General features: G+C 38.3%; 6 protein-coding genes across 6 annotated transcripts; all 6 read right to left on the bottom strand.

The window, feature by feature from the left end:
• Positions 1-204: 204 nt before the first annotated feature.
• On the bottom strand, positions 205-1,449 carry LOC134826567 (DNA polymerase epsilon subunit 4-like). Its single transcript, XM_063838981.1, has 2 exons — positions 887-1,449; positions 205-620 (listed from the first exon to the last, which is right to left on the bottom strand). The coding sequence occupies exons 1-2, from the start codon at positions 1,447-1,449 to the stop codon at positions 521-523; spliced, it is 663 nt and encodes a 220-aa protein (XP_063695051.1). The 3' UTR covers positions 205-520.
• Positions 1,450-1,942: 493 nt separating this feature from the next.
• On the bottom strand, positions 1,943-3,286 carry LOC134826564 (ubiquinone biosynthesis monooxygenase COQ6, mitochondrial-like). The gene has a single exon (XM_063838976.1). The coding sequence runs from the start codon at positions 3,284-3,286 to the stop codon at positions 1,943-1,945; it is 1,344 nt and encodes a 447-aa protein (XP_063695046.1).
• Positions 3,287-3,491: 205 nt separating this feature from the next.
• Positions 3,492-26,740, bottom strand: LOC134811356 (large ribosomal subunit protein eL34-like). The gene is made up of 4 exons (XM_063818147.1): positions 26,729-26,740; positions 4,856-4,951; positions 3,881-4,033; positions 3,492-3,709 (listed from the first exon to the last, which is right to left on the bottom strand). Exons 2-4 carry the CDS (start codon positions 4,935-4,937, stop codon positions 3,603-3,605), a joined length of 342 nt encoding a protein of 113 aa, XP_063674217.1. The 5' UTR covers positions 4,938-4,951; positions 26,729-26,740; the 3' UTR covers positions 3,492-3,602.
• On the bottom strand, positions 5,090-6,810 carry LOC134811014 (heme transporter hrg1-A-like). Its single transcript, XM_063817721.1, has 3 exons — positions 6,680-6,810; positions 6,286-6,493; positions 5,090-6,111 (listed from the first exon to the last, which is right to left on the bottom strand). The coding sequence occupies exons 1-3, from the start codon at positions 6,800-6,802 to the stop codon at positions 5,936-5,938; spliced, it is 507 nt and encodes a 168-aa protein (XP_063673791.1). The 5' UTR covers positions 6,803-6,810; the 3' UTR covers positions 5,090-5,935.
• Positions 10,529-18,985, bottom strand: LOC134811716 (ATP-dependent DNA helicase Q4-like). The gene is made up of 13 exons (XM_063818747.1): positions 17,984-18,985; positions 17,417-17,759; positions 16,490-16,698; positions 15,496-15,808; positions 14,638-15,104; positions 14,372-14,523; positions 14,078-14,189; positions 13,789-13,917; positions 13,347-13,560; positions 13,041-13,210; positions 12,486-12,731; positions 11,954-12,076; positions 10,529-11,455 (listed from the first exon to the last, which is right to left on the bottom strand). Exons 1-13 carry the CDS (start codon positions 18,794-18,796, stop codon positions 11,114-11,116), a joined length of 3,633 nt encoding a protein of 1,210 aa, XP_063674817.1. The 5' UTR covers positions 18,797-18,985; the 3' UTR covers positions 10,529-11,113.
• LOC134811715 (ATP-dependent RNA helicase DDX54-like) lies at positions 20,450-23,070 on the bottom strand. Its single transcript, XM_063818745.1, has one exon. It carries the CDS (start codon positions 23,068-23,070, stop codon positions 20,683-20,685), a length of 2,388 nt encoding a protein of 795 aa, XP_063674815.1. The 3' UTR covers positions 20,450-20,682.

Here is a 26,740-nt window from a genome sequence, read left to right as displayed (position 1 = left end):
CTATGAAGTATTTAGAGTCTCGACACAGGTAAATAGGACTCTTATTATATAACATATTATAAAGATATAATATAATTCTTAAAACGTAAGCTTTTAAATTTTAATAATCCTTCCTTTGGAGATCCGACAATTTTATAGAAGTATTTAAAGTCTTTAATACGCTTAATATCATATTATATTTGGACGTCACTTGGACGTCAATAATGGGATGAAAACTAGCCTGAAGCTTATTATATAGAGCTTTAGTTAGAACTTAATTCATGCAAGGGTGCGAGACTTAAATAAAAATGTATATATATTATTTGTATTTATTCATGTTAAAACTTTATAAAGTTTTAACATGAATAAATACAAATAATTCAATAACGAATTTTTATTCTCTGTCCGTTTTCGTTTATGGAAATGACACAGTGCAAGTGCAAGTCTGAATTTTAAAATGTTGGAACATAAAAAACAACGATCTGATATCGAATCTGACCTAAATCGATCTGGGAAGTACATCACAGCCTTCTATAGGCAATTACAACATATCTTCGAGAAATTCGAAGTAGTCCAAGTTTCGTACACAGGTTTCAATATCTTCCTTTTTTATCGTTTTTCGTTTGTTTTTGACGGCAACTCTGTGGAGAAGGAGTATCAAAATGGATGGAGAAGATTTTTCGGTCAAATGAAACCAATTTTATAAACTCGCCACGAAAAATATATTTTGTCCGGCCATTCCTAGTGAGCATATGGTTGAATAAGGGAAACGGGGAAAATTGGGAAAATCCTATCTAGTAATTTCGGATCGGTACATAGGGTTAACTCAGAGTTTTCCTTTTTTACAGCAAAAGGATCTTTAATTTTTGATACTGAGACAACAAAACTGCAAGAATTTTCAATTTACCTGGCTGAGGCAGTAGATAAAGCCTTGATAAACAGCTCAGTTGCGAAGGCTACTAACAGGACACTGTCATTCTGAATAAGCTTAGTTTCAGGGTCCATCTTCATGATCCGTTTTATCTTTGAGATCGGTAATTGCGACACAACTTGTCGGACATATCTCTCGTTTTCTTTACTCGGGCTATTCTCCTTATCCTCGCCCAGAGTTTCTAAAGTTTCTAAAGAATCTAGAGTTTCTAGAGTATCTATAGTATCCGGAACACTTTGCTGAGCTGATGTCACTTCCTCCACCTCCTCCATTTCCTCCAGTACTGGTTCTTCAGCTTCTTCCGCGTCATCATATTCGAAATTATCCTCTAATTCTTCTTCCGGTTCTGGTTGGGTCTTACCAACAAGGACATCATCGATGGTTGACAAGGTTCTGGGTTGTTTAAGGTTGGTATCCCCGCTGACTTGTGACGAGGGGTGTTCTTCAAGGGCACTGAGTGCACTTATAAAAGGCTCCGTTATTTGGGGTAATTCTTCTACAAGTTCCTCTTGCTGCTCTTCGCCTTCATCACTGTCCATAATCTGAGAAAGAGTATCCGTTTTAGGATAATATGTTGTATGTAAATAATAAATATGTTAAATTTCTTAACTCTTAAGATTTTGTTACGATCGCTATTAGAATTCTTTACCTAGATAAACATATAAACATATAACTGAACAATAGTAAATTATAGCGTTGTTGTCTCGCCATTAGTAAGCATCGTATCCATTAATAAAACAAAATACATACCATCGAAATCACAAATCATTCTTTATATTTACAATATTATAAACATTTAAAGGGTTATATAAAGGGTCTCGGACAACCAAGGGTCACAGAAAACCAAGGGTCACAGACAATCAACGCAGCAAATTTCAATCATCACCTTATTAAATTGTGAGTCTGTCTACAATTCTGTATATCTTCACTCATAAATTACAATAGACAATACTTCTCTCTAAATCTCAAATTGGAATATCAACATTGATCCGAGTAAGCAATAATCACGAACTTTGCGTGAGGTAACATATCTCAACTCCGAGCTCTGTCGAGGATAATGTTTTTCAAGATCGGCAGCTGATTTACCATCCCCAGTCCAAAACTTCTGGCAGCCACTATCGGATCAAAAGATGTGGAGTTCAGTTTATACATACCATCAATGAAAGCCAGCATGGGGGTTACCTGTCGCTGGAGCCCACTTTCAAACGAGTTCAGCACTTTATAATCTCCAATCCCCCTATCTGGATTGTTATTGATATTTCTGATGAGCTCCTGAACTCCTCTGAACCCAATGTTAGCGCCTTGTCCGGCCAGGGGATGGACACGGTGTGCAGCATCTCCTAAGAGTGCGGTGCGAGGACCGATGTAGCGAGTAGAGTTGCTGAAACCCAGAGGGAACTTGGCTCTAGGACCCTCTATTTCTGTTATTAGAGGCGTTGTGGGAGGATACTCTAACATACCCATCTTATCTGAAACTGTCTCCATTGCAGCAACTAATGGAGGTACATTCGCCCGCTTTTGTAAAGCGTTATTTGCTCTGGCAACAAAATCCTCGTCAGGTAGGTTTATAAGTTCGTTAGCTATGTTAGATTTACAAGACCACACCAGAGAAAAGAGGCCCTCGCCCAAGGGAAGGAGAGCAATGGGACCGGAGGGAAGGAACCTCTGGTAGGCCACGTCATCCTTATCTAAACACGGACTCCTCAAAGTGCACACTATGCCTTGCTGGTCGTACATCCAGGACATGACAGGAGAGTCGAGCGTCTTGCGGACGTAAGAGTTAGCCCCGTCCGCTCCTATTAACAAATCGGTCTCCACAACGTCCCCCGAAGCAAGACCGAGTGTGACCTGTTCTCTACTTTCCTCTAGAGGCAGCTTTATCTCCTTCACTTCCTCACCTCGTCTGATGTCGACGTTGTGGAGATTCTTTGCGATATCCAGCAAACTTGTCTCGATTATATTGTTCTCTACGATATATCCCATAGGGTCGGCCGTAAAGGAAATTGTATGGTTGCTGTTGGATTCCCAGTTGAATATATTATTGTAGGAGTTGAACCTCATATCTTTGATTCTATCCCATGCTCCAATACCATCTAGAAACTCCTGATTACCCACAGTCAAGTTAATCACTCGCAAATTAAAACCGTTCTCCGGCTCAAACTTAGGTTCCCTCTCTGACTGATCTAACAAAAGAATCTTCTTATCCTCCATCCTTTCCTCCAGAGCTAGTGCAACCGCAGCGGCGTTACCAATGAGACCACCGCCCACAATAACGACATCGTACTGGACGGAGGGGTGGACCACACTGAATCGTGCACGAGGCTGGGTGAGAGTGCGGGACGCTGTAAGGGGGACGAGTTTTCTCAGCATTCTCATATAGTCATTTCAGGAAACTAGGTGGAGAATTGGTTTGAGAGTCATGTAAATTTATTGAGAGAGTGAATAGAAGTTCAGTTAGTATTTTAATTTATGATAATTATTGCGATGTTATATGCAAATTGTATTTTTTTCTTTTATTTTGCTTTTGGTGCACTTGGATAAATAATCGGCGGAAAGCACGAACACGAAGAAAAAGACAAAGTTCGGTAATAAATTAAAAGTATCCTATCAGTGACACTGCTAACAAGTCTTATAAATACGAAACCCCTTAATTAAATACCCAAATAAAATTCTAGTCATTTAGTCAATGAAGTTATTTCTTTCCAGCCTGAGCTTTGAGTACCCTAGCCACGATTTTCTGTTCTTCAATAAGGAATGCTCGTACAATCCTGCTCCTTACACATCGACCACATTTAGTTCCTGATGGAGGAAGTCTTTAACAAAACTAAAATCATATTAGTCCGTCATGTATTTTTAGGCACTTTCGTTGTATAAATTAGAACTTTAATTTAGAGTGATCATGCTTTTGAGTACAAAAATGACTAATGTTCATGGTTAAAATCAAGATCTAGTTTCAAACTGATTTCTTACCTCCGTAAATTCTGGAAACATTTTTGATTCTCCTAGAGAGACTAGCCAACTTCTTAGGTCGCACAGCAGGAATACCCCTCAGCGCGGTCTTACAGTCTCCACATTTCGCCAGATTGGTCTTCTTAGCGGCATAATACACCACAAGTTTTCCACCTGTCGAACAAATTATATTATTTTAGGAATATATTTCAAATAAATCGCCCGCCCTTCCCTAACCCCTCCCCTATATTGAGTTCAAATTACGTAGGTAAATTTCATTAGCGTCTACATTCTTGAAATTCCATTTAATCGTGCTGACGTCAATTTGTTTAGATGTTTAAATCTCACAGCAACTTTTAATCATTAATACAAGTCGACTGTTGCACTTTCATATTTAGTGGAGCGAATGGAGGTTCAGATTAATAATGACCTAGTTTTATAAAGATGCGGAATGGGGAGGTGAGGCATATTTGCTTACCTTAAAGTTGGCACATGCAATTAAACCACCAGAATTCACATCAATAGTTTGAATCCACACATTGTATATGGTTGAAGGTTGTGAGGATGGAAGTTAAACTAATTTTACCATGACAATCATATTATAATCTTATATTAGTGCAATTTCATTAAAATGGCAAATAACACGGACCACCCTGGAAGTTAAGGTGTGGTGATAGCTCGACATGTGACACCAAAGTTTGTGACAATATGAATCTGACTAGACGACGACCATTACATTCAGAAAATAGACAGGGTTGTGCAATTCAATAAACATTTCATTTCAGATTGATTAAAAGGGGAATTGGATGCAAGATATTCATTTGGAGTGCTGCACCGCTGCACAAATACGCAGTCTTTATTAGCAGTTTTACTGTACTGTGGTAAATACAGAGATAGCGAGCAGAAGGAAGATAATTAGAAGTAGCCACTAACCATGGTTACCAGTACTCAGTAGCCATGGTAACCAGTAACCATGGAAAGAAAATAACAACTTACCGGGTGTTTTGTTGAGTCTAGTTTTGTTACTCTTGGTGTTGTAAGACAGACGACGTCTGTAGGTGACTCTGTTGAGGACCATCTTTATGTCTTGCTAAATGTGGGGGAAGGTGTAAGGCAAAACTTGATTGAGGTTATAATCGACTGGTAATCGTCATGAAATTAATTTAACTGATTTGTGTGCCGAATTTTCAAACTTTTGAAACTCTTTGAAAATCAAGAAAATACGTGACTCTAGCGAGACAAATGGATAAATTGCACAACATAAAATTCACAGTAGATTACTTGCTATACAAATTGACAAGAAAGATAGCTTAGTATCGACACAGTTATATAATATGTATTCCCTTGTAGCACAAGGTTTCACGGCCCAAAGAGCAGATTATATGCCTTAATTTTCCTTGATCAAAATATTGGTCATCTAAAAGAACAAACAAATCCATTTCTGACAATACAAATAAAAATTCGGTCCACATTGGCCGGCTAAAATTTTTTTAATCAAAAAACGTACAAACACATACAAACTGTCTAGGAAAACACTGTCTCCAGGAAAATACTTGTAGGAAACAATTTCAGCGATTAGTTAGATAATTTTAGTATGTTAAATTGAATTCTAAAATTCCAGAATTCCCGAGATATAAACACCATCCCTTTACATTTTGAAGGATTAATATAATCGTAAAATATTGTTGATCAACCGTGTCTCCTTATTAAGTTATTAAGAATAATCGAATGCATGATAAAGTCGGTAGATAAGTTACTAACTTAATTAAGTTACTTAAAATTAAATACATTAAATACCAAAAACACTAAAAAACATGTCATGGAATTAGTTCAAAAACCATGCCGTGAAAAATGATTATCCTATTAAATTGCAAAACAAATAAAACATGATTGAAAGCTAAAGAACAAGCTACCAATGATAGAAAACAACAAAATGCAACACCAGAAATCATAAGTATATACCTGGACGGAATAGACATACTGCATTTCAGTCCAATTTTAAGAAACTTCATAGCCTATACTTATACTATCAGTACTAATTTAGTTCAATATTTAATTGACCGAAATTGGATCATCTCATCTCATGTCCTCTTGTTCGGGGAGGACCTCCTGAATAACGAAAGGAGCTGCATCTTCAGTATCAAGGTGGTAAGATCTGGTGTAGCGACGGGACTGCTGGAAGAGGTAGTAGGACCACTTAAAGCACAGAAATCCCCACACACCGAGAATGTAGTGTGACGATATGACTAAATCTGGGGAGAGAAAATGCAACATGAAATTAATAATTGTAAACATTTTATTTAAATACTAACTGATAGACCTAAAAAGTAGAGATATATATTTTATTTATATCTAATTACGTTTTCATAACATCTATGTTACCCAAATGAGTTTCAGAAACGCTACCACTATCATTTTCCACTCACCCTCTTTTAAGGAAATGGCTTTAGCAAGGCCATACACAGTAACCCCCAGAGAGAATATCATTCCCAGTACAGCGCTTAGTAAGATGGCAGGGAGCAGCTGGATAACTATAGAGTTGGGATTAGGACGGAGTGATTGGCGGATGGCTAGACCGTGTAGAGTGGCTACTGAGAGGGCGTACAGTCCTCCTATTGCTGCCCACATTGCTACCTGAAATAGGAGGTACACGTCTTGAGCACTCAAGTTTGTGAATTGTCTGCCGAACTTATGAAAAAGTAAGCATGATTGAACAGTTTTAAGTTTATGTTTTTTTAAAGCCATAATATGCTATTACATCCTGTTTAAAGAAAGTATAGAAGTCACCTATCTAAACTATCTCGATATAAAGACCCTTACCGTGTATAATTGGAACTTTACTCCAAAGACGAGTGCTGCGGATACATGCATCAGAGTTGAAAAGGCAGAGTACCCAAACACAATCTTTACTCTGACTTCTTTAGAGCAACAACACCCCACCATAACCGCTAAGATACAGTTGCCCGATTAGTTACTAGAATCATTAGTATGATTTTGGATATTTTCAAAGATTGTGAACTTTTGTTTAGGGGACTTTGATAAGAAAAATGTTTTCTAATATAATTTTAAATCATGTTGTATTGTTAAAATATTGGTAAATCTCAGTAATCTAAAGTACACTATTAACTATTAAGATTAATAAAACAAGAGTATAAATAGAATTAAAAATCTAAAGCAAGGGAGCAATTTTTCTTCTCAGGAGGTTATCTATCTCAGTTTCTGGAAACCAATAGCCTTTGAGTATTGTTGGAAACACTGTCTGCACATGTCCAGGGAGTACTTTCTGATCAGACCATGATGGTTAGCACATACTCTGCACTTCCTTGAGCCGGGCCCGTACTTCCTGGGGTGGGAGAACCATACGTTGTCGTGACCCATGATGTTATTTAGCTAAAATAGTTCTGGGGTTAGTCAAACAAATTTTCAGAACAAAATATTACAGTATTAGTAATATTCTGTTGGTTGTTGACGGAATGACCGTAGTATGTCTATACAGTATGATAAATCATATTATATGTATGATCTGTCACCATCTGTGAGGATCGCGCAGACCGAGCCGCCCAGAGTCTGCGGCCCCTCCTTCTATGCATATTAGGGATGGCACGCCCCTGGCTTGCCAGGAGGGATCTTATAACTACTGCTCCGGAGGCGCCTCCAGAATTTTGCAATAATATTCTGCAGGGTTTGTGCAATGAATGACGATAGTTCAAAATTAATGTCGATATAGGAAATTAAGTATTTATACCACACACGTTGATAATCACGGTTTGCAAATTCCCACTCAACTGTACCTCTCACATCAAATGAATTCCAGGGACGGGGGATACGTTGTATCAGTTTACAGTGTCTTATATTTTATGATGTAGAATAGTTTCATGATTCTAGGGAAATGAATCTATCAAAAAGTGAGATAGGGTCTGGTTCGAGTAGTGCATTAAGAAAACAATTTATTCACTATCATTTTACTAACAAATTTTTAATTTTGGCAGTTAAGTTTTACTCGAAGAATATTAAATCTTTCAAATACCTTATATTTATATGGAGCTCTACAGCTGCTGGGCTGACTAGTTAAAACGTTATGGCATGGCATCCTTAGTGGAAGCGAAGTATCTTTAATCAGAATCATCATAATTAAAGCAACATTATCTATATTATGTCTTGGTTAAAAAATTAGCGACCTCTAAATGCCATAAATGATTTATGCTTCGAAGCGGGTTAAGAGTGTTTAAAAAGTCATGAGTAGTGTCCGGTAGACGGAGAGGAAGTATTTTACAAATTATCTCATGATTCATGGTCACAACTTAGCCTGGAAATGTCAGTTCTTAGTTTTCCTATTAGAACCAAAAGAACAACCTTGCTGGAACGAAAGATAGTAGCCAGCATGTCTTCTGTTTAATTCTTGGCGAGACTGAAAATTAATCCCCAGAAGAATATTATATCTTTCAAATACCTTATATGAAGCTTTACCGCAGGGAGAGTGGTTTGACAATTTTAATAAAAAAGCTGAACTTACTGGTTTAAAAGTTATAGCATCCTCAGTAGTATCTTTAATCAAAATGATCATAATTAGAGCAACATTACCTTGTTATATGTCTTATTTATTTGTCCCTATTTATATCTTAAAATTGTATTGATCTCTAAATTCCATAAATGATTTATGCTTCGAAGCGAGTAAGGTCTTTAAAATGTCATGACAACGATAGAAGAAGCCAACTTGCCGAATGGAACGAAAGATACTAGCTAGCATACCTACTGGTTAATTCTTGGAGACGAAAAATTAATAGAGTATCCCCAAGATGCCCCAACTACAATCTTCATACTCAGGTAAACGAGGTGAATTAAAATAAGTTCAATAAATTATCCTGTCAGATTTGAAACATCTTCCTTCTTTTCTATCTCAGTTTCTGGAAACCAATAGCCTTTGAGTATTGTTGGAAACACTGTCTGCACATGTCCAGGGAGTACTTTCTGATCAGACCATGATGGTTAGCACATACTCTGCACTTTCTTGAGCCGGGCCCGTACTTCCTGGGGTGGGAGAACCATACGTTGTCGTGACCCATGATGTTATTTAGCTAAAATAGTTCTGGGGTTAGTCAAACAAATTTTCAGAACAAAATATTACAGTATTGGTAATATTCTGTTGGTTGTTGACGGAATGACCGTAGTATGTCTATACAGTATGATAAATCATATGTCCATGATCTGTCACCATCTGTGAGGATCACGCAGACCGAGACGCCTAGAGTCTGCGGCCCCTCCTTCTATGCATATTAGGGATGGCACGCCCCTGGCTTGCCAGGAGGGATCTTATAACTACTGCTCCGGAGGCGCCTCCAGAATTTTGCAATAATATTCTGCAGGGTTTGTGCAATGAATGACGATAGTTTAAAATTAATGTCGATATAGGAAAGTAATGGGTGCCACATGCCTAGCATGAAATATTTACCTACTTACTTGCACTTGTGTAGGTCTGTAGAAGCATTAGAATCGGGCGTTGCCTGCCACAGGCTATCCCGAATTTAAAAGCTTGCTTTCATCATTTCATCATCAGGAAATTAAGTCAAGTATTTATACCACACACGATGATAATCACGGTTTGCAAATTCCCACTCAACTGTACCTCTCACATCAAATGAATTCCAGGGACGGGGGATACGTTGTATCAGTTTACAGTGTCTTATATTTTATGATTGAGAATAGTTTCATGATTCTAGGGAATTGAATCTATCAAAAAGTGAGATAGGGTCTGGTTCGAGTAGTGCATTAAGAAAACAATTTATTCCCTGGCATTTTACTAACAAATCTTTAATTTTGGCAGTTACGTTTTACTCGAAGAATATTAAATCTTTCAAATACCTTATATTTATATGGAGCTCTACAGCTGCTGGGCTGACTGGTTAAAAAGTTATGGCATGGCATCCTTAGTGGAAGCGAAGTATCTTTAATCAGAATCATCATAATTAAATCAACATTATCTATATTATATGTCTTGGTTACAAAATTAGCGACCTCTAAAAGCCATAAATGATTTATGCTTCGAAGCGGGTTAAGAGTGTTTAAAAAGTCATGAGTATTGCCCGGTAGACGGAGAGGAAGTATTTTACAAATTATCTCATGATTCATGGTTACAACTTAGCCTGGAAATGTCAGTTCTTAGTTTTCCTATTAGAACCAAAAGAACAACCTCGCTGGAACGAAAGATAGTAGCCAGCATGTCTTCTGTTTAATTCTTGGCGAGACGGAAAATTAATCCCCAGAAGAATATTAAATCTTTCAAATACCTTATATGAAGCTTTACAGGGAGAGTGGTTCGACAATTTTAATAAAAAAGCTGAACTTACTGGTTTAAAAGTTATAGCATCCTCAGTAGTATCTTTAATCAAAATGATCATAATTAGAGCAACATTACCTTGTTATATGCCTTATTTATTTGTCCCTATTTATATCTAAAAATTGTATTGATCTCTAAATTCCATAAATGATTTATGCTTCGAAGCGAGTAAGGTCTTTAAAATGTCATGACAAAAATAGAAGAAGCTAACTTGCCGAATGGAACGAAAGATACTAGCTAGCATACCTACTGGTTAATTCTTGGAGACGAAAAATGAATAGAGTATCCCCAAGAAGCCCCAACTACAATCTTCATACTCAGGTAAACGAGGTGAATTAAAATAAGTTCAATAAATTATCCTGATTTGAAACATCTTCCTTCTTTTCTATCTCAGTTTCTGGAAACCAATAGCCTTTGAGTATTGTTGGAAACACTGTCTGCACATGTCCAGGGAGTACTTTCTGATCAGACCATGATGGTTAGCACATACTCTGCACTTTCTTGAGCCGGGCCCGTACTTCCTGGGGTGGGAGAACCATACGTTGTCGTGACCCATGATGTTATTTAGCTAAAATAGTTCTGGGGTTAGTCAAACAATCAATACAGTTATGATCAGAAATGCAGAGTATCGGCAGCAAAAGTTGAAGTATTGGATGAATCCAGACTAATCTAAAAAATAATCAGTTTGAGTGAAATAAATAGTTGAATTAGGATGTATTCAAACGTTAAATATAATTTATTGTTAAAAACTTAATGTCAAATGTCATAGAATTGATAAAAATTCATAAAAGTTGCTGATAATATCTGTTAAAGCAACTTTCATAAAATAAATTAAGAAATTTTTTTAAATTTACAAAATATCCTGCTGTGAGACAAGGTTAGTGATAATCATATAATGATCCAGAGATAAGACGTTCAAGTTAAAATCGGTTTTTCGCAATATCCTCAGTCGCACAACGGACCATCCAATCGAAATCAACATCAATGTGTCTCCTCCAAAACTGCTTTATCCGGCCCCACGTTGTAGCCGGATAATTGGGACTGGTAATTCCCTGGAATATTCGAGCAATTACTCGGCCAGTCAGGGGTAACTCGTGGTATTTGTGGATGAAAGTTCTGATGTCTCGCTGAACGACAGATAGGATATGAGCGGGAGGTAGGTCAGGAGGGGTAAACTCCCAGTCTCCGTCTACTGCTTCTTCTGATTCGGTGAAGTAATGCAGTATTTTCTTCTTTAATTCCTGGTCTTTCTCTTTGTCTACCTGTTAGTATGCTTGTCTAGAATAGATAATATCTTTAGATAATACAACAGTGATCATATGAAAGAGGTGCGTCAACGAAGTGCATTATTTTATAACTCACACAATCATTGTGTCCGCAATACTTAGGGAGTGGACACTAGATTTCCATTATCACTATTGGCTTGATTCAATGATAATTTTATCGAGTTAAAGTTTTTAAAGCTCGCCGAATTAATTTCTATGAGGAAACTAGCCAACAATCTACTTCTGACATCACGTATATGTGACTACATCAGTCGACTGAATAGCTGTCTGAAGGAAGGATCAAACAATACCATATTTGGTCAGTGCAGCCTATGGAGGTCATTTTTGGAAATTACAGTAAATCTTTTGCAGAATCATACCTATTATATCACACAACCCAGCCCTCTCCCACAGACAGCCTTTTCACCTTTCAGGTAAGGGTTATGATAATAATAAACTATTAATCAGCGTCTAGTTCACAATCACTTCTCTTACCTCGTGTGCTGCATCGTAGTGAGTAGACGATGACACGTCGAGTAGAGAGAAGTGGAGTTCTCTAAGTCTTCGAACTTCTGCATTTTTCTGAGCCATCACTCGTTTGTATAAGTAATCCGTTACCTGTAGCAAAAAGTACCGTTAGATTAAAAATGTCCGTTTCCATGAATTTGACTACTGGAGGAGAGGTAACCTAAATTTTCCTCCAAAATGAAGAAAAATGTATGGCACCCGGACATGAAACCTATCAGAAACACAAATTTCAACGGAATTGATCGAAAACAGCGAAACTCCGGACCTAATAACCTCACTAAAAGGTAGCGGACCGGCTAAATTCCGAACTTATATATATGGAAGTGTGAAATTTATTAACTAAACAGGAGAATAGGCTATTCTGAAGCTTAAGGTTTCGCACTTACTTGTCAGCGACTAGATTACGATTAGTTGGCAATACACTGTCCAAAGTTCAAAGTTTCACAGTATTAAGGATTAAAACATACTACGATTAAAAATTAATATTGAAATAACTAACTTCATCCATTTCCTCATCAGAGAGGTCACCAGGAGCATGAACGTGGAAACTCAAGTCTTTAAACTCGACTAAAACTCCCAATTTAAATCCAGGGATAGCCCGTTTATCAAGATCTCGCAGTTCTCTCCTCGCAATAAACGGATCCCATCCCATCTTGGCTGCAAGTTCTATGTAAGGGAATTCTATCTCGTTCGAAGGCTTGTCCTTATCTTGGTAGAAATTCATTGCAGCCAAAACAGTTGTTGCCTGAATTAGAATTGTTGTATTTCCGGTCGGAAGTATGAAATTTGAGTTCCTATGACGGATAATCGGATAAATAAAGCTTTGAAAAAAATTCTGATTTCCCACAGCCACGTGACTTCTCTGCGAGCGCTGAAAAGCGCGCTAAAATCGCGCAACCTCGATGAGGAAAAATAATGTCACAATAAGACTTAAACTTCGCGCCCTCCAATCAATGAAAGACTAAACTGTGACCACCACGAAATTTTTCAGAGTTAATGAAGTGGAAAAGGTGGTGAATCGCATCAGCCAGATTGAAGAAATAAAGATAAAAACATGCTTAGCAAGTGCTGTGAGATGAGCAGCACCACCATAACACTGTATGAAGCAGGTAGCGTTAACAGGTTGCTTCAATTTGATCCAAGAGCGAGTAGTTGATAACTCTAGATATGTTAACATTGTCGCTATATTTTCCTCTGGTACGTCCACGTCTGTTACTAGTCGAGCTGAAAAGTAGCAATGTGAGAATGACAGCACATCAAAGTATTTGTAAAATAAGAAAACATGGTAATAATAACAGATAATTGTGTATCCCAATTTCCGGTCAAATTTCAAATATCCAACACCTTCTCCGTCACTTACCGATAGGGAACGTGACGGAGTGACCAGGACATTTGTTAATCTCCTTAACGCAGTTGTCAACAGCTTTCCAATCAATGTCATCATCTTCATCGAACAAAGCGTCATCTTCGTCCGTTTTGGGAATTTCGTTTCCTTCCGTCGTGGGAAGTACACTCTCAGCAGAAACGTCAAACTTCTGAGTCTCCTTTTCACTGTCACCGTCCTTTTCATCTTTCTGAAAACATGGTAGCTATGATTATCCACAACTAAATAATATAATCTCTCAAGTAGAGATAAAAGAAGTAGAGATGTGGTCATCCTAAACAACTCGAGCCAATCAGTTTGTTTAGGTGACCAATCAAATGCAAGTATATCAGAAGTGTTCCGCCTCAAGCTAGCCAAGAATAACATTGTCTAATACAAGGCACAACTTAACACTTAAATTAACAAGATAGAGTGTTACCTGATTGTTGATCTTGTTGAGGGTTGCACACGCGCAGGGTTTGAATATGCTTTTGAGAAGGAGCTGTACACTGTACCTATCGACTGTGTTGGAGTGTGCGTGTTTACTTAGCTCTGCTAGATCGCCTCCCTGTGGATAGCACAGAGTTAACTTAACATTTTAACAGCTGACTGCTCCCGTAAGGTGATATTATAATTGGAGTAATATGATAATTAGGGATCGCTTCAAATCTTAATCGAGAGTTAAAATTGAACAAAAAACATTGTGCGAATAAGATTTATATACTTACAAGACTGTCAACGAATATGTGGCAGTGAGCTGGACGCCCATCTCTTCCAGCACGACCAATCTCCTGAACATAGTTCTCAAAACTCTTGGGCATGCTGTAGTGTATTACTGACCTAAGGAATGGTAAATATTTAGAGGGGACATTGCTTTTTACATTCCTACACTTCCTTTCATTCCAATACTTAAAGTAAAGCAGTTAAAATGTACCTACCTTCATATTCTAATATAGTGCATTGAGTAGCTGGTACAATTCATCTTGCAAAGAAGCTAGCCGCCAATAATGAAAACCTCTCACCTAACGTTGGCCTTGTCAAGACCCATACCGAATGCAACAGTAGCGCACACACACCGCAGGGTCCCCGCCATGAAGTGGTACTGTACTCTAGACCGCTGGGAAGGAGTCAAGCCTGCGTGGTAGCTCTCTGCAGTGGTGTTCTCCAGTGATTTCTATGGGAGACAACCTGATCAGACATTTTAGGTTTTCCATCTCCATTTTACACAGAGCAAATTATTTGTTTTCCTTACATGCTATATTATACACTGGGAAGATTAGATATTTACCCGTTTACGTTTGCTCTTGTTTTTCTTGTTGCACAGTTCGTCCTCATCAGGAGCCCAAGGAGGGAGGGATGTCCGGAGAAGTGTAGCGATCCTCTCACACTGCTGGCGGCGCGTACAGTACACTATTATCGAGCCCAGATCCTTAAACCGCTCTCCCCCAAGCAAGGAGATCAGCGCCCGATCTCTGTCCTGGTCTGCAGAGGCAGTGAGGTAGAGATTTTCTCTTAAAACTGGGCCCTTTAGCACTCCCTCATCTGGATCTACACCAATGAACTTGCAGACGTTCTTTGCGCTGGCAATAGTGCAGGTAGCAGTGAGTCCCAAGAAGCACTTGACCTGATACCGCAACCTCAACGTGTCACACACTCGGAGGTAGGCGGGCCTGAAGTTGTCACTCCAAGATGACATGCAGTGAGCCTCGTCAATGCACACAAACCCTATTGGGGGCATCTCTTTGGGGAGGGACCCTGTAAGGTTAATAGAGTTAGTTTTTAAGATAAACTCATGGATCTCGTAAGGCCGAGCGCGAGTTTTAAACATTGTCGTGTATCACGGCTCTCAACAAACAAAAGGAAACAAAGCAAATAACTGGTGAAAACTGAATGAAAATAATCGATGTTTCGACACTTATTGTTCCTTAAATAAGATAACTGGTCCCTACTAAACACTACAATAGGATCAACTCGAAAAGTACCGTTTAATTAGGACATATTATATACTGCATATTACGTAATGGCCGTCGAGTAAGACATTATCTAGACGGTGTATACTACAAACACGTCTAGGGACAACATTTTTATAAACTTGATCATCAATTCCGGCCAGATAAACCTCCCGATTATCAAATACTTATCTTACCGAAGTTTCCCATCATCAGAGACTCAGGACTCAGCAGTAACAGAGGAACTTTTCTGTTTGCAATGTCTTCTTTCAGTGTCTGTTTCTGTTTGGCCGCCATGTGCGAGTGGATACATTTCCCGGGTAATTTAGCTGGCAGCGATTGTATCTGATCATCCATGAGTGAAATGAGGGGTGAAATAACTAGTGTTATAACATTAAGTTCCTTGAAGTAGAGATAAGCAGCGAGCTGATAAACCAGAGACTTTCCACCACCAGTCGAGAGTACAAGTAGTGTGCTCTTTCCTTGAAGTATCCTGATCGTTGCTTCTCTCTGCAAAGTTAGCAAATAAAATAAACATAACGATGTAATTCAAGTCATGGCAAGTTGAGAATTTTCGAGACGTGTCATTATTTTATCTAGACACTTATTTTACTTCGGTGTATTCCAACAGCCACAATGTTACACAAGTGCAACCAGCCAATTACAGGAAGCCGAAGGATCTTTTTGGCCAGTGACGGTTAAGGTAGTGTGTACCATACTTTCTTCGTCCGAGACTTTGCTGCAATGTGCAGCTCCTCATTTAACCCTCACACCCGATTTCTCGAGTATTCGGCTGAGTAGACCGGGGGGCTGCATAGACCACTCATGATCCTTAGCTGAACGTCGACGACGCTCACCCCACGACCAGGCAGTCAGTGGGTTTCGAACTCGCAACCTAACGATTGTAAGACAGGCGTTCTAACCAACTGCGCTACCTGGCCGTTTGGGGGGGGGGGGGGGAGGAAGTGCAAGTATTATTAAACACGTCATATTACGGTTCACAGTACACACTTAGGCACTTCACTCCAAGGTTTAGTCTTTTAATACTGATGTTCAAGAAGCATTGAATAGACCTTAATCTAAAAATATCTTAATCTGAATAAACCTAATCTTTAAATCTCGAATTATAGAAGAAAAGCACACGGTTTCCCACGGTTTATATTTAAATTTAACATGCGAATAATTTCTAACCTGACCAGGTCTAAAAGAGGAATAACCAAGATCGTCCAGCCCGTCCATCAGTAGTTTCTCAACATACTCCTCGGTCTCCGATCCATCGAGAAGTGGTTTACAAGGAGCAATAGTTGTTGAAGGCTGCACCTCTTCATCAGGAGACACATTTTTACTCCCCATTTGTATCATTGGCTCGAGACTTGAGAAGTCTAGTACTTCTCTCTCCGCTGTAATACAGAAATATGATCACACAGGAAATGGGCCCAAGTGATGAATTATGTCAGACATGTCTCTAATGTAAGACTACAGTAATGACTTGGTGTCCGCCCAAGAAATCACTACTTTTGAATAAAATTCAGCTCTAAATATTTGATGATCAGTGGGCCATACCCAGAGTACTATAATTATATTTCACACAATTCAGGCGTGAAATTCTCTTTCTCTCTGTAGTGGACCGCTCTGTAGTGCCAAATCTTAGCCTTAGACGCATAGTAATGTCGTAAGTTTTCTGTCTTAATTGAAAATGAAGCAATCTAATTTCACATATTATCATAAAAATTACGGACACCCAGTAATATTATTGGTATTTCATTAAGTAAAGGGTTTTCAGCCCAAGCCCCAAATATCTTAACGTTTTGACTACAAGGGTTGACTACACAGGACTAAACAACTCAATGTCACAGTATTATATTATTAACATGCAGCAAGACATTGTTGAGGGAGCTAAAATGTATGGTTCTAAATTTATGAAGTTCTATGCAGTGCGGTGAATAATATGTAAGAGGTAATACGTAGATTAATAAGTAGAAATTATAAAGTCCAGAACTTTCTAGAAGTGAAGAGAACTAGGACGATAAATTGATCTCAACAAAGTTTTAAAAGCCAGAATAATTAGTAAAGATTCAAATCGTATTTCTAAAGCTAGCATGCTTATAGTTCACTAACCTGCTTCTTCCGGTGTCAGTTCAGTAACTACAGGAGCTTTCTTTCCTGTACATTTGTTGGCCCAGTGCCCCTCCTCTCCGCACTTGTAGCATTTTCCTGGTTTGCTCTTTGCTCCGGTAGCCCATGCTGGAGGTGGCGGCTTTTTGTTGGGGTTCTTCCAATCTTTTGGAGGACCTTTCCCGAATAGACCACGTGACTTCCACTGCTTTCTCTTGTACGCTTCACCAGTCATGGCTTTACCGGGACGTCTGTATTTATTGTTCTTCATATTGAGTCGTACAAAGTTTCCTTCATCGGGAGTTGAAATTTCTTCTTCAGCAACTACTTTTCTCTTTTTAGGAGCCTGAAATTGAATGAAATTGTGATGATATTGTAGAACTATTTTGCAAAGCTTCCTATGAAATACAATTGACAATTCATCATTTCTTTAACAGTTCAGTGTCACCATGAAATATAACATAGCAAATAAAACTAAGACAAAAACGACCAGTAGAAAAATGTTAACCGAAATATACGCACAAATAATTTAGTCTTTAGAAACAAATCTTAGATTGAACCATTTCCTACCTGTTCTTGGTTGAGTAGATCTTCATTTATAGACAAGATGGAATCCACTGGAGGATCAGATTGGCATCCCTGCCTCTCAATTCTTTCAGATGAAGAGACGCTGTTAAGCTTTGTAGTAGGATGATTGTGAAGATTATCTTCCGACAGTTCAAAAACATCGAATGATTTGTCTTTTATCTTTGTGTTATTATCACTCGCAGGGCCAGCAACTTTGTCAGGCGGTCTAATTTTGAGGTCTGGATTTTGATGCTCTGAAACATCCTGATTCTGATGATCGATGTTCTCTTTTTCAGGCGACTGTAATAATCTTTTTGACCTAACTTCGTGAAAGCTCAAATCACTAGCCTGCTTTTCTAGATTTTTCAAGATATCAGAACTGTTTTTAGTGAAGAAAGAATTTGTTTTGATTGGCAAAATGGGAGCACTGGTGGTTTCTGAAACAAATGAATCTAACCCAAAACTGTTAATCAGTGAAGTTTCCACAGCACTTTCAGCAACTTGTTTATGTTTAGACTTCTTTATGTCAAACTTTTTCCTCAGATTAGGTGTGGCAGCCACTAGATTCTCTCGCTTTTCAGCTTTTTCAATCACTTCAGTAACCTTGGGCTTATTGAGATGAGCTCCAAAGACATCTACTCCCCCCGTTTCCACAGACATTTCTTTCTTCAGAACCATGTAGTCCTTGTAACACTGCTGTATCTCCGCTGGAGCATTCTTTATATCGAGTTTACTTGGCTTCCTCTGATGCTGGCGCTGGAACATTCGTTCCCAGCACTTTATATCTGTCTTTAGATCATTATATTTTGAAGACATCTCTGAAACTGATTCAAGTGTTTACCGTTCTTAGTACAACTTTAATCAGGGGTTACATTTTGAAAACATCTGTTGAACTGAGAGAATAGTTCTTCACTTTATATCACCAAACATGCTGCGTTGAGCTCATCTAAATGTATTCTCTAGCTGGTCCAGTTCACGAGTAAATCCTAAAAATTATGATATAGTTATTATGCAAATTATATGTACTTGTCGACTGTCGAGTAAGTTTTCAATGTCGAATTTTTAAAAATTTTGATATATTTCCTAGATCATATCTGAATTCTGAGTGTTTGATTTAGACGGTAAAAGAGCAAGTTTTGTTATATAATCAAAGACATACAAATATTCTTTATTAATCTGAAATTATATTTCGATCGAGATTTACACCAACATATTATTTAAAAACATCAATAAAAATTTGTTTAAATGAACAAACATTTCTTTTGTATGGAACGCAAGAAGTTGTGCACTCACAGACAGTCAGTCAACTATAACTAAGCAATCATTGATTGAAAGTTCTCATGCAACATACAAAATAACATCATAAATATTTATTCCAATTCATCTCTCTTTTGACGAGTGACTAGTGTTACGAACGTTTACAATTTCCACATCATTTGCTGTCTTTACAACAACAAAAAATGTCTGATGATTACGTCTATAATATTTAAACAACTAAAATAGTTTAACTGAAATGTGCAAGGTATCATGATGTATTATAACGTTCTCATGAGGCAGACATTAAAAACGCTTGTAACGATTTGAAGTATCACTCGTCAATTCAATGTTAAGACCATTATTAATTGCGAATGAAAAGTAGAAAGATAAATAGAATACATTTTATTCATGATACACGATCCAAATTTCAGTGTAAGAAGATAAGATCTAACAAGCTGAAGAGTCTTGAGGAAAAATGTTACTGATGACTCAGGACTTTTTAACTTTATCCATTATTTTCTGTCTCTCAACTCTCTTTTTCTCAATATATCCCTCTCGTTTTTTAACTCCATACTTTTTACTATCATGTCTATTTTGATCTAACTGCTTAGTAATAGCCTTTTGCATGTTTATCTGATCAGGTATGTGAACAAATCTGATTTGCTTACCATGAATCTTGATGTGGGAGAACTGGGCTGGTGGCTGACGAGGCTTCTCATATGTTACATTTGACATTGAAATGTTCATGTGACCATCCATATGATCAACCATCCCAGTTATCTGAATTTCGTTGCGTAGCTCAACTGTGGTGCTGTAGCCTTCTAGTTCTTTTAACATACAGCAAAGAGTCTTCTCAAAAGTTGCTCTCTCGTGGCCGGAGATAGACTTGCTAAAATCCCCCATAACTGTGATGCCCCAATCGTTGTCTGACAACAAACTTTACATTATCTGAATAGATGATGGATTGAATTTGGGTCAATAAACATTGTTAGTCTTAATATCGAAGACTTCCAATTCATAACCGATACCAATTTCATTGATTATAAATTGTTTTAATAAGCAAATCTCGATACTTTATATGTTAGTACTTTACAGTCCAACACAACCTACATTTACCAGGCCTCTTGTGAGAAAGCAATGCCTGGTAAATTAAAGTGCAATGGAGGCTGGACTGTACTGATTATGTTAAATAAAAGCAGTAAAAGAGGCATGTCCTCAGAAATAAATTAAAATTTGTACACTGTCATTAAAATTGATGATAATTTTCACAATGAATCATATCTCCAAAAACTTCAACACTACTATGCAAGTGCAATGGCATGATATATTGTCCCTGTCAAGTGTCAATTTACTGTTTCGATCTTGAATATATTTGATGGTGAATATTCTTCAATGGGCTGACATTTAAATCATTTAAAACATGAACTCATCATACCTGCTAAAACTCATTTCTTGAACTTCGATTTACTAAAACCAGCACCTTTTGATTTGAAACCTCCAGGTTTACCAGACTTCATACCAGTGCCTTTTGGTCCACTAACATTTCCTTTTGTTCTAAAACCACCAGATTTACCTGACTTCATTCCACCACCACCACCACCACCACCACCACCACCACCACCACCACCTTTTGATCCACCACCACCACCACCTTTTGATACACCACCTTTTTTGTTATTGAAATGTTGAGCTCTATTCTTAGCTTTGACTTTTCTGTCTTTTATGATTGTGTCAACTGATTTCAAATCTGATTTTCCAGTTTTTTCTTTAGTATAATGCCAGCCTCTCTTTCTAACACTTACTCCCCTAGTATTAGAATCTTCTGTTTCACCGATAGCAAGTGATGTTTTCTTAGACTTGCTCATCCAATCTTTGTACCTGCCAGTTTTGTAGGATGCTTTGACTCTAGATCCATCTTCTGCTTTGACAGTCTTTTCATTCTTATCAAAAGCCCTCACTTTCAAGAATCTCTTCTTTTTGTCATCCCATTTTTCCAGTGACTTTTGTTTCTTTATCATGTCACTGTCATCTCCAATGATATCAAAACTGGCTTCAGCAGTATCCTGATTAAATCCAATACTGAAAGCTCTATCTTCTGCATCTTGGTTTCCAGGCCTCGTATATGGTATGTAAGCATCATCCTCAATAGTTGGTTTCACAACTTCCACAAACACTGAACTTAATTCTGATGTGGAGGACTCCTGAGGATTGTCAGATTGAGTTCGGGTGGTCTTTTCGAGTTTTGGAACTTTAGCAGAAGTCTTGTACTTATCATGCATTTTCCTCTTTCGTTTCATGATATCTTGAAATTCATTCTTATTGTCCTTATTCACCTCGAAAATTGTTGTTTTTCCTCTGTATAAACGAAGTTGGTCGAGCAATGAATCTCTCTCGACAGTGGTGTGATCAGCTTGAAACACTTGGTGAGCTGCCAAAGTTGTCAGTTCTTTTGCTCTTGTGATTGACTCTGAGGCAGGGTGACCACGGGATCGAAGATAATGCTTGTAGCCATTTTGACAGACCTTCAATGCTGCAGGGAGTAAACAGTTAAGCCTGTGGAAACTGGATAGACGCTCATTTTGAGTATCAACAAGATGCTGCGGAATAATGCCAAAAGAGTCGTCATCTGAGCCAGGATTGGTGGGTGTAACAATTGAAAGATTTTTACCAAGAAACAGGTAGAGATCAAAAAGAAACCCAATTTCATCACCACCAATTAAAGAGTATGCAGTACCTGTCTTACCAGCACGAGCAACTCTGCCAACTCTGTGTACATAGAGCTTGGGTTTTGGTGGAAAATTGAAATTGATTACATTATCAAGTAATGGAACATCCATTCCACGTGCAGCAACATCGGTTACCAGAAGGACATTGACCTTTTTCATGAAAAATTTTGCAGCATTTATCTTTCGAGCAGTTTGATCCAAAGAACTGTAAATGTGAGCACAAGGAATGTCTATGCTGTTTAAAAGTTCCACACAGTATTCTACGTGATGTTTTGTAGGAAAGAAAACAACAGTCTGTTCAGTTTTGATGTTAATGGTAAATTCTATCAGATGAAGAAGAGCTGCCCATTTATTATCTTCAGATACTCTTAAATAGACTGTTTTAAGACCATCATTAAGCTTAGATTCTAAATCAAGTCTTACCAGCACGGGTTCCTTTAAACCTGCACGAGCAAATTCAACAACAGTTTTTGGAAGAGTTGCACTAAAAAGAGCGGTTTGTCTTTCTGTTGGAAGTCTGGTGCAGATATCACGAAGCTGTTCAGCAAATCCCATTTCAAACAATCGATCAGCTTCATCACATATCAAAACCTCAACTGATGATAATTTGAGATTCATTTCATGAATGACATGCACTAATCTACCAGGGGTAGCTATCACAATATCAGGATTGTCATGAAGCGATTGAAATTGTTCAGCCATACTTTCACCTCCCAGAATGAGGGCAATCCTCAGATTTCTTCCTTTGGTAAACTCCTTGCAAAACTTCATGGATTGAATAGCAAGTTCTCTTGTTGGAGACAAAAGAAGGCATCTAAAACCAACAATAGAACTGTGCTCCTTCAAAAGTTCTATCATAGGAAGCAAAAATGCAGCAGTCTTTCCAGATCCTGTTCTTGCCATCGCAACCACATCACGTTTATCTAGAAGCAGAGGAATGGCTTTCCTTTGTATTGGTGTTGGAACTTTGTATCCTTTCTTTACAGCTGCTTTGACAGTTTTAGATGACAGTCCCAATGCATAAAATCCGCCACTTTTGGCCTTCTTGTTCCGCTCCTGCACCAGCTTTTGAGTGTCATCATCACTGGATTCACTATCAGACGACATTCCTGTAAGGTGAAAATATCAATAACTATTAACAAGAATATACTGTAAATCTGCATCCAACTGTACATATTGAAAATATAATTTATAACATTGAAATAACATTTCCAGCCATGAACAGCTGCTTATTCAACACAATTAAATGGTAGTGGTTATGTTTGGTGTTTATGATAAGGAAAACATATACTTCATCCTACATCAGAACAAGAGTTTCCTCTGCTATGCTGAAAGACATCCTTGTGTCTAACCATTCAAGTTCTTTGCAAGAATTTTCTAACTTAAGTTTTCTAACTCTAAGTAGAGTCATCATTCTTAGATACTAATCTTATTGCACAACCACGATTAAAATCATTTTCGAGAGACAAGACTGAATTCAGAGACTCAACTATTTTGGAATTAGATTATAGTACAGTTCTACAGGCACGTAGCCCGGATTTTTGTTTAGGGGGCCCCCTTGGCGAGCAAAGCGAGCCAACGCGTCCAACCCAGGGGCTAGAGGGGCACAGCCCCCTGGAAAAATTTTGAGAAATAGGGTGTTTTAGACGACATTTGGCATTAAAGAAATTTGTAGGACAGCAATAAACTGGGACTGAAAAGAATCAAGTACTCACGTAAATGCCAAAATGTCTTACCAGTCCCTGGCCCTACCGAACTCAGTACTTGCCACATTGAATGGACGTGGAATAAGTACATGTATAGTGGGATTTGGGAATAATTTACGAAATGCTGAAGTCAATCAACCAAATATACACAATAAGGTTTGGTACTTTATCCGTACCTCCCCTTTCATAGAAATAATAGCAAAAATATACACCTATCTTTAAGAAATCAACATCTGATATAAAACATTCGCTCAACCAAAATTAAAACAATTTTCCTGTTAATAATTTAACGGCTGAAGTCAATTGCCTACCGTTTAAACGGTACAGACTGCAGTCATAAACACAGCCCAGTTATCAGGCGACCATGGGGACTAGGGGGCTTATTTTTTTTCTGGGGTTCAATTTTTCCCCCCGTGCCTGTAATACTATATTTACAGTACACTTTAATGTAGATGTACTTGGGGGGTATCCTAAGAAGCTTCTTGATCTTTTGGCAGGGATCCTCAATTAAGTTCAACTGAGTATTTTACTTTTTCAAAAGCAAGTAAAACTCTAAGGGGTTATATTAAAATTATATAGTGTTGGCATTACCAATCTTCATTAAATAGGAGCTAAGCAAGAGTCAGCATGATGCCATGGATATGCTAGGAATGGAAGCTAATTAACTCATATGTCATATGATAGCGAACCAGGTGCAAGTTCAAGTTTAACATGGGAGACTACATGCTTTCGTTGACTTTCATTCAGTGGCGTAATGAAGGGCCTCAATACAATGACCCCGCTGTGCTGGGAGGGGGCGCCACCTCTGGGGGCGCTAATCATCGTTTGGATGTGGGAGAATTTTGACAGACTTGACTAAAATACTAGCAAAACTGTGCATTTTGCTGGCGTTTTCTCTAAAATCACCTAATAAGTCCAACTTGACGTTTCTACTTTGAGGGGCACCAACAGGCCAGGGGGATGCTTTTTCAATGGGGGCACTATCATGCTATACAGAGGCGGCTATTAAGGGCGTCCAGGCATCTGTGGACGCCCTAAAATTATTATCTAGTGGCTGGTGCTTGAAAATAGAAATATTATTAGTATTGAACGGAAATATCTAATCGCAATAAAAAGCTTTTTATTCTATTCAAACATTCGAATGTAAGTGCATGCATGATCCTTGTGAAATCATGTTGTAGGGTGTCCAATCCTCGTTAGGACGACTCAGCCATATGAGCGTGTGCAAGTATGTAATGTGCATTGCAATTTCTAGCTTCGATGAAATATTTGAAATCTTGCCTTATACGTTTGAATAATTTAATTAATTAATTAACTTTCTGCTGAGGTGTTGTATGCAGTCATCGGTGAATAGCCATCAGCAGTTGAGGGAGGGGGCGGCCCCCCAAGTCCCCCTGGCCCTGGGTCCATCGATTGGACACCCGATACAACTACCAGCCAGCTCCCACGAGCTGCCTCTGATTCCACTGCTTTAAGCGCTAAATAATAGACACAGTCCTAGTTGAAGAAGAATGGAGTGGAAAGAAGGGTGACTGCCCATGTAATGGAAGTCAAGGTGGCTTAATAATTCCTCTCCAAAACAGATAGCAAAGCCAACCCCCAGCATACTCTCAAGTACATCTCAAAAGCGATTGCTCTGACCAGAGCCCTCTCGCTTGCAGTAGCGCGCGACCGCCGTTTGACCATTATTAATGATCTGGCCCGGCGCGCGCTACTTCGTAGCATTTGCCATCGGGAGCACTTGCCATCGTAGCACTTGCCATCGTCAAGACCGCCGTACGCGTATACACATGGCTATGTGAAGCGCTGCGACATAATAAATTGCAGAAATGCCCGCGCATTTCGATGAAGCTGCGCATTTGGCATTTCTAACTATAGTTCCCGTTTACCGGGAACTATATTGTTTCACATAGCCATGTGCCTACGCGTACTGCGTGACGCGCTTGTTTCACAAGTAGGATAGGCACATACAGATCAGCACACATAAGATGGTACGTGTGCGCGCGCGCAGTGCTGACAATTGCGTCGTATTTAACCCCGGGTGCACGTACATCGTGTGCGATGATTGGTCTCTATTTGAGGGTTTATTTCTATTCCAAGAAGTTTTTAGACGATGAAATCAGAAATACAGGAATTGTGGTACAATAACAAATTAGAAATTTTAAAAATCCTACGATTGAAATACAATTTGAATTACAACAGGATTACATAAAAATACAAGTATTCTTTGTATATTATAAAGAAACTAAAAAGCCCGTGGTCACACAAAGGAGGCTAATAGTATTCTTTTTAGTCAGTTTTTATCGCATCAAAAAATATCTGTCACGACAGAGTATACAGCCCATTAAAATATAGCTCGCAATGAACACAACGTATAATTACCACAACGTATAATTACCACAAAACCGATAAAAATGTCGTTTTAACAATTTTCACGTGGACGGTCGTACAATGTACAAAGATAATTCTTGAAGTAGAGATAGTTTTACAATTTGAATTGCATGTAAATAATTTTCAAATGATTCTGTCATAAATGCTAAAAACAATTTCGTACATAAACAAATAATATGTACTAAATAACTAAAGACAATTTCATAGAAATGATTACGGAAGATTACAGATTGAAAGTATAAATGATAACGAGATTACATCACACTTCGTGATCCGCAAGAAACGGATTCATTTGCATAACATATAACATATAACAATCCGGTGACCGACAATCAATCCATCCGGTCGCAACAATCACTTCGCGATCAGTAAGAAACAGGTTAGATCTTGCAGTCCCAACATTGACTTCGTGATCAGTAAGAAACAGGTTCATTCCTGCAGGCCCAACTCCGACCGGATGCTGAAAAAGTACATGTTGTCATTGACATATTTACTCATCTGTAAATGTAATCTACTAATCTGTTACGTAAAACAGCAAATGATATATTTCAGCCCCTATCACTTGATCGTGCTAATATTTAATATGTAAGATACATTTTGTTCTTTACTACTGCCCGATCGGATGAACTGGGAAGTTAGGGAGAATAGTGGAACTAATAATATTTTCACAATAAATGTAT

This window comes from Bolinopsis microptera, chromosome 2, assembly GCF_026151205.1.
Source record: "Bolinopsis microptera isolate Bmic1 chromosome 2, MBARI_Bmic_1.0, whole genome shotgun sequence".
In the NCBI taxonomy this organism is placed as follows: Eukaryota; Metazoa; Ctenophora; class Tentaculata; order Lobata; family Bolinopsidae; genus Bolinopsis; species Bolinopsis microptera.
Note: the sequence above shows the minus strand (reverse complement) of the source record. Positions and strands in the feature narration are given on the sequence as shown.